At 29.0% G+C, this 8,263-nt stretch overlaps 1 protein-coding gene across 9 annotated transcripts in view; it reads left to right on the top strand.

Annotated features, from left to right (window-relative positions):
• Positions 1-8,263, top strand: part of LOC134694209 (5'-AMP-activated protein kinase catalytic subunit alpha-2-like) — a 36,306-nt gene that overhangs the window by 2,056 nt on the left and 25,987 nt on the right. For 5 of the 9 annotated variants that reach the window (XM_063555217.1, XM_063555231.1, XM_063555262.1 and 2 more), the window contains exons 2-8: positions 110-251; positions 2,781-2,874; positions 4,293-4,437; positions 5,644-5,731; positions 6,519-6,588; positions 7,054-7,102; positions 7,981-8,086. In XM_063555217.1, the coding sequence (XP_063411287.1) occupies positions 110-251; positions 2,781-2,874; positions 4,293-4,437; positions 5,644-5,731; positions 6,519-6,588; positions 7,054-7,102; positions 7,981-8,086 (694 nt within the window). Of the gene's footprint in view, positions 1-109; positions 252-2,372; positions 2,467-2,780; positions 2,875-4,292; positions 4,438-5,643; positions 5,732-6,518; positions 6,589-7,053; positions 7,103-7,980; positions 8,087-8,263 lie in introns of those variants that run through there. The other 4 variants (XM_063555224.1, XM_063555209.1, XM_063555246.1 and 1 more) reach the window with 2 other exon arrangements.

The raw sequence follows: 8,263 nt of genomic DNA, 5'->3' as shown, positions 1-8,263 counted from the left end.
TAACTTATACATGTACCTCATACCACACATGATAGTATGCTTTGTTTTCTTTTCAGTTGCAACACGTTCCAATGTATACATGCACCACACATATTTCTTTTCTTTTCAGTTGCAACACATTACATCACAAGTCATAAGGTTGCTGTGAAGATTTTAAACAGAAACAAAATAAAGAGTTTAGATGTTGTGTCTAAGATCAAAAGAGAAATACAGAACCTCAAGCTGTTTAGACATCCACACATTATTAAACTGTAAGTCACCAATGTTGTATGATATATATTCTCTAATTAACTTTTAATTTTAGAATATATTCATTGTATATGTAAATACCTATATACATGTACATGTACAATGTATATTGTTAATCTAAGAATTTGAATGTCCAAAATATTAGAAAAGTATCAGAACAAAACATTAATTCACAAAATCGTCAAACACACGAGTGAATTATCAGTGTTGATTTGTCAAGAATGAAATGTTTAAGGAAATTTGAATTCTTGGATTATTGGCTTTTAATGTAAATTTAGTTTACAAATTCTTTCATTTTGTTTTGATGCAAAGTCTTTAACAATGTCCAGAAAACACCTGTCGGTGTACACATGGATAAAGGATTTATTGACATGTCAAAAGTCATGTTTTACTTGATTAAAATGATTATACTTCTCTCTTGCCAATGTACTAAATCTTATTTAAGTGTATATACATGTGTTTCATACTATAGTTATCTCCATTTCTTGTTTATTTGTATATACGTATATCATGTACATGTATATACATGTGATACATACTTTAGTTATCTTTATTTCTTGTTTCTTCTTTTATAGAAATCCATTCACTTAATAGAATCCACTCTGACTTGGATGATTCTAATCTGTCTTCTCTGAAAATAGATATTACATATACAAAAAAAATGTACACTGTCATGACTGTATATTGATTTGATCATTTTGTTGCAAGATTTGAATGTTTGCAAATTTTGGATCCATAAAATTACAAAATTGTCTTGACTACTTACATATATATGATTATAAATTATGATGACAATATTATATTTTATTTACACATGTCTAACATACATGTATTTCTAACATACATGTAGTAGGTGGAGTTTATTTCACCAAATATGTAGTAGATGAATAAGATTTTTTTAAAGTGGAAGCAGATTTTGGAGCATTAAAGTTGGTCCGGATTCTTGATAGTGATCCATTTTTAACCTTAGATATAGAAAAAAGTTGTTTGAAATAGCATTGTTTTATATGATTGCTGATTTCAACATTGTTATGTTTCCTTTACTGTGTATGGTTAGTCTCTTGATCCAATTTTATCTCTTTAGATTAACTCCACTTCTCTATTCTTTAATTAGAAAAGCCTTAAGGTCCATTTTATTTGCTTTGTTTATCTATTTTGTTTCACTGAATTTCAGTACATTTTTTGCATTTTTAAATATGTTACAAAAAAATAATATAGATATTATTTTTAAATATGATCACTGTTGCTGTCAGCCATCTTGTTTTAATTATTTAGAATATCTTACCATGCTTACAGTAAACTCATCTCTACAGAATACCTGAAAAAAATCCAAATAACATAATCTTTTATAAGTGACTTCATTGGAATGTTTGTGAGTAGTGTCGATCCTTCTTTTCCTATCTTCTCCAAACTTTGGCACTGTGTTTTTCAACCTTATTTGATATCAATCAAAGATTTAATGTCAAGGTCATCTGGTAACATTATTTAAAAAAAAATTAATTTGAAGTTGAAAGGTATATCTCTTTTGGTCTGTTTGTCTAGAATATTAAACAAATATTTTTAATGCACAAATATTTATGTCAAGTCTTTATTGATGCAATGAATTGTTTACCCAAGTACATGTGAATTATTTTGAATATTGATGAAGATCATGGAAAATTGCTTTGAAACATTTTGTGGGAAGAAACAGTCATTTGATTTTACCTAGATGCTGTTGACATTGAGACAATCTTACTTTGATGTAATCACCTGAAATGTTTTGTGTTGTAATTTATGAGACCATAGAGTCTTAGAATTTTATTTTCAGAGAGAATAATAAGAAATTTAGTTAATAAATGTAACTTTTATATGATTCAACTTTATTCATGTAAATCATAGATAAATATTTAATAGACACTTTTTTAAATACATGTATTTTGTTTTTCAAGTAGACTTAAAGTCCTTTTATGTGTCTTTCTTCTTTTGTTAATTCTTAAATTTTTATTCAGGAAAGTTTTCATTTTGAAACCTGTAGTTAAAATTCTTTATTCAAACACTTTCTTGTCAAAGTGGAAAAAACCTAACTTGACTCCAATTTTGTATTTAATTTGATGGTTAATTTTTCTTGCGTAATAAAACCTCAGGTATCAGGTGATGAGTACCCCAACAGATATATTTATGGTTATGGAGTATGTGGCTGGCGGTGAACTATTTGATTATATTGTCAAGAAAGGCAAAGTAAGTCTAAAGCACTAGATAGGAGACTGTCTCAAAATGGTTTTTCAACTTCCAGAAGCAAATATGGTCATCTTGAACCTTGGTCAAAATACTTGAAGGAGACTTAATTACGAATTGAAATGTTCGTTAATTGAATTATAAATCAGACCATGACCATTTTGTGAGAATAACTTTTTGGTCATATTCAATGTTTTAAAATTTACAAACAAAATCTGCAGTCTATTCAGGAAGTTTTTAAAACATTTTGAGACAAATTCTGTAGATTTAATATACTAGCACTGGATTGTTTTGCTAATTTGACCTGTTTCTGGCAGGTACCAGGTGATAAGTACTCCTACGGACATATTCATGGTGATGGAATATGTGGGAGGAGGGGAATTGTTTGATTACATTGTCAAACATGGAAAAGTAAGTATTTATATTAAGGATTATCTCCCCTTTCTTAAATGCACAAATTAGGCTAGTTTAAATACATTTTTAAAAGTATTTACAATTGTTATCATACAATGGAAGAATATGCATATGTACATTTTGACAGCAGTAAATGTAAAATTTTCAAAATACACATATACCATGTATACATATGATGCAACTGTTAAGTAGAAAAATTCCTAAATTTTGGTCTCAAATATGAAGGTTAGCCATGTTTTGTGGATCTTAACATTTGAGTTATAGACTGTTGAAGTTCTATGAACTTGTGCTTGATTCTTTGATTTGGTGATTGCTGTAATTTAAAACTTGTGTGTCACTCTAATAATAAAATAATCTTACGGTTTCTAACCACAGAATTATAACTGGAGTGGGTAACACTGTAACACTGCATCTGTAGACTCAAATCACACAATGTCTGTTTATTCTGTCAAAATCATATAAGTAATCTGTACTTATATTTTGGATGAGAATAAAGAATAATTGAACACAATCTTGATAATGGTTAAATTTTAATCATATTTATTAAATTGATGCATGTGGAAATATATTGTAACTCTCTGCATGAAGCTTTTAAGATAAAAATGTGTTATACAAATGATAATATATTAAAGTATATTTGAAATTCACATGTATTTTTTAGGTTGATATTTTAGAATTTCAGATCTTTTACTTATATTGAATTTAAGGTACATGTACATATAGCTGTCTTGGAGGTTTCAAAATTTCAATTTGAAAAACTAGAACATGTGATGATGATGATGTGTATATCTCTCACTATGTAATTCTAATGAACTCTAAATGAACAACAATTTGATGATATTTTTTTCTGTTTGCCTTTAGAATTGTAATGTAATTTACATCTTGAAATCAGATACTTTCAGTTCTGACTGGGCTTGCTAAGTACAATATTGTTTGCATTTGAACACAGAAATTATAGTCATCTAAAAAATCATGGTTTTAAGTACTGTTACTAAAAATAAATAATGTGGTACACTTTGACACAATTAAAGAAGTTCACAAGAGAAGAACATAAAAGTGAATGTTTTAGATTTATATCAAATTTAAAGTTTGTAAATGTTCTGATGAAGAATTAAATTTATTGATACTGTAGTTTAATTTCATGTAGATATAAATGCTTGGTTTTGGGACTTAAACAAATTGCATACAAGGTGTAGAAGCTGAATACAATATGGAATTTGTATTTTGATGAACACTGAAGTTTGTGGTTCACATTTATAACCTAGGAAATGCTGGAAATTTAGTGCCAATGTATTATAATGAAATCATGATAACTGTCGACAGTATATCTATCATTGTCATACAGCAGTCGACAAATGTATATGATATGTTTTTGGTTTGTTGATTTAAGATTCCTGTAATTTTTCTAAATTTAGTTAAAAGAACCAGAAGCGAGAAGATTTTTCCAGCAGATTATATCAGGAGTAGAATATTGTCACAGACACATGGTTGTACATAGAGATCTGAAACCAGAAAACTTATTACTGGACGATAAACTTAATGTTAAAATTGCTGATTTTGGTAAGCAAACAGTATTCACTTTCTAAGAAAACATTGATACGTGATAAAAAATAGCAATTTATGGGTAATTGAGACAAAAAGAAAATAGCATAACATTGTTTACACCTTGATGTCTTTTAACATGATCATCCAACAATTAACACGTAGACAATAAGGGGATGTGGTATGATTACCAATGAGAAAACTATCCACCCTAGTCCAAATGAAACAGCTTTAAGCAACTATATTATCAGTCTATTACAATAAGCAAAAGATTGACATATTTGTGACGATTTGTATTCACATTATATTTCTACTCGCAATCGCGAAAATAAGTTGGTTTACAGTATGCAATAGTTCAAACAAGAAAACTATAAACTGCTGAATAAAAATCAATACAGTTAAGGAAAAACAAATATAAACCAAAGACATCATCAGAATAAAGGGCATAAGACAGGTACTTATAGAATGTGGTGGGATAAAACATGTTGAACCCTTCCCTAACTAGGGACAGGGGTGAAACAGCAGAACATAAAACAAACAGTTAAAAGCAGCTGGAAGTGGCTTGATTCAACATATTCCACACATTAATGTAAATTATACATCAGAAACTATTATTGAGCTTTAAACCGTATAATCCATGATTTAAGAACCAAGGAAACAAACATAAGCTTAAGTTCTTCATAATTATAAACAGATATATCATGTTAAGGAGGGATATTTGCGAAAAATACCAGTCGAGAGAATGTTAACTTTTGCAAGCCATAAGGTGAGGGAAATTCATTCTCAAGACTGGTATTTTTCACAAATACCCCTCAAGAACATGATATATCTGTTTAATTACACCGAATGTTAATGTTCAAAAACGCATTGATAATCGTGACGTTACATGTGTCCAGACGGATAGAGTATTTTTTGGCAAATACCAGAGAGGGTAAAAAAGGCATAACCTTTCGGCAAATACCTTGGTGTCGTTGAAAAATGAAAGATATTCATTTGATAACAAACCGGAGAAAATACGCTGGCTTTCAACCAATCAAAATCCAGAATTCTTACATAAGGTGTAATTACATAATATTAATATATTAATGCTTTACAGTGAGTTTGTGATGAATTTCATCAGTAAAAGTTCCTTTAATTTGTTTCCCCCGATATTCGAGATTTTGTGACATTAAATGATAAACTGATTATTCTGTTCTTGTAAGATGGAAGTAAAACTTTTTTCAGGTTTGTCAAATATGATGCAGGATGGTGAATTTTTACGGACAAGTTGTGGTTCACCTAATTATGCTGCTCCAGAAGTCATATCAGGAAAGTAAGATAATTATATACATATTTTAAATGTCACTTATGCACAAATAGACATCAGGAAGTAATATGCTCTCCATGACAATGTTATTTGGTAATTTTTATTTTAAAATTTGAAATAAAGATAAAAAATGATAGTTTAAACTTGTTATTTCTGTTTTTAACATTCAAGTTCTAATTATAAGAAGAATTGAATAGCTTTAAATGGTTGTAAAAACAGTTCACTTTGCACACATTTTTTTATATGTAAATATTGTGCTTTAGTTATCAGTATTTGTTATTTATTTCAGATTATATGCCGGTCCTGAAGTAGATATTTGGAGTTGTGGTGTCATCTTATATGCTCTGTTATGTGTATATGTTATTTGTTTCAGATTATATGCTGGTCCTGAAGTAGATATTTGGAGTTGTGGTGTCATCTTGTATGCTTTGTTATCTGTATATGTTATTTGTTTCAGATTATATGCTGGTCCTGAAGTAGATATTTGGAGTTGTGGTGTCATCTTGTATGCTTTGTTATCTGTATATGTTATTTGTTTCAGATTATATGTTGGTCCTGAAGTAGATATTTGGAGTTGTGGTGTCATCTTATATGCTCTGTTATCTGTATATGTTATTTGTTACAGATTATATGCTGGTCCTGAAGTAGATATTTGGAGTTGTGGTGTCATCTTGTATGCTTTGTTATCTGTATATGTTATTTGTTTCAGATTATATGTTGGTCCTGAAGTAGATATTTGGAGTTGTGGTGTCATCTTATATGCTCTGTTATCTGTATATGTTATTTGTTTCAGATTATATGCTGGTCCTGAAGTAGATATTTGGAGTTGTGGTGTCATCTTATATGCTCTGTTATGTGGAACTGTAAGTTACTTTTTGAAATTTGAAATGAAATCAAGTGTTTTCTTGTTGTAACTTCATAATTATATACTGGAATGTGCAATATTCACAATATTTATATAGTTACTCAGACTGGTGATGCAGTCCAAAAAAATTCAAACATTTTGATAAATTTAAGTCTTATAGATTAGCAAAAAAAAAAGCTAACTTTCCGACTTCTTCAATGCCATCATGGGTTGACAGATGCTCCAGCTTTAGTGTATTTTTACTAGGACAAGTAATAATAATGCTTTTAAAACATTGTAAATTGGAATAGATGGGCAATATTGTACTCAATTTATGCTATTTCTACATTATTTCCAGATTTCTTACTGCAGCTACGCATTTGAGAAATGGTTTTGCTTTTACATTTGCTTTTATTGTGTAAAGGTATTTAGTAAACATTAAGACATAGATTAATCTTTTGTTTTTGTATTTATCTATTTTTAGTTGCCATTTGATGATGAACATGTTCCAACATTGTTTAGAAAAATCAAATGTAAGTGGATCATTTATTTTTTTATTTCTTAAGGTGATAAATAGGATATATATTTATATGGGAGATAACTCTAGATAATTCAACAAAATGTACATGATTTACAAGCATGAATAGTCATAGGATATAAAATTAAGGACTTTTATTAGTAGAAACTGAAACTTTCAAACAAGACAACATCTCTTGTTTTGGCTACTTGATATTTGTATGAATTAAATGACGATAGATATTTGAGTTTTAATGAATATTTATCTCAAAGGGAAAATAAAGAGGTTTAATGTTTACTGTGAAATCATTATTATTGGTGGGATACCAATATTGTAAGTACAGTTGAACCTCAAGTTTGGGTATTCACAAAAGTTCAAGTCTATAGGCTTATATGCAGGCTTTTGTTAAAACTCTCAATCAAATAATATTGTCAAAAATTCACAAATTCACAAAAAATGGTACCTACTAGAATAAATGAATCAACAAAATATTGAAAAAAAATTTAAAAGAAGAGTAGTATTTAAAACTAGTGTTGAGTATTATCCTCAACTTACATTTAAATAAAATACAAATATCTTTTCATACTTGATTTGAAAAAGAAGATTAAAAAGTAATACTATCATCTTCCTTTTATGGCATACATTTTGTAGATGAGTTCCCCTTAAAGGTATATGCATATTTGTTGTTTTTGCATACCTTAGAAAATTACATGTTATAGGAAAGGAGATATTTGTGTAATTAATTTTATCACACCAACAATTCATTCTTTAGCTTGTTTAATAAATATCAGTTCTATTCTAACTATTTAAAAAAAATGATACAACTCCCAGGGAAGTAGTGATTAACATGGGCTAAGTTAAATGATCATTGAAATGTTTTGATTTATTTTGCAGCTGGTATATTTGCTGTCCCTGACTATCTGAACAAAGAGGTTGTGGGACTTCTGTGTATTATGCTACAAGTAGACCCACTTAAACGAGCAACAACAGCACAAATCAGGTAGGGTTATATTCAAATCACAGATAGTTGCATGTCATCCAGTGAATCAATACCTTTTTTAGTAAGGAATCAAAGGTTTCCCTGAACATTGTTTTCTAGTATCCATACATTACAAATATATAATTGTTGTCTGACAATATATGGTGTAAGAATAAGTCACATTTGCCTTTGATACAA

The sequence above is a fragment of the Mytilus trossulus genome, chromosome 1 (genome assembly GCF_036588685.1).
Source record: "Mytilus trossulus isolate FHL-02 chromosome 1, PNRI_Mtr1.1.1.hap1, whole genome shotgun sequence".
NCBI classification, from domain to species: domain Eukaryota; kingdom Metazoa; phylum Mollusca; class Bivalvia; order Mytilida; family Mytilidae; genus Mytilus; species Mytilus trossulus.
The sequence above is the reverse complement of the archived record's forward strand: the minus strand, read 5'-3'. Positions and strand labels throughout refer to the sequence as shown.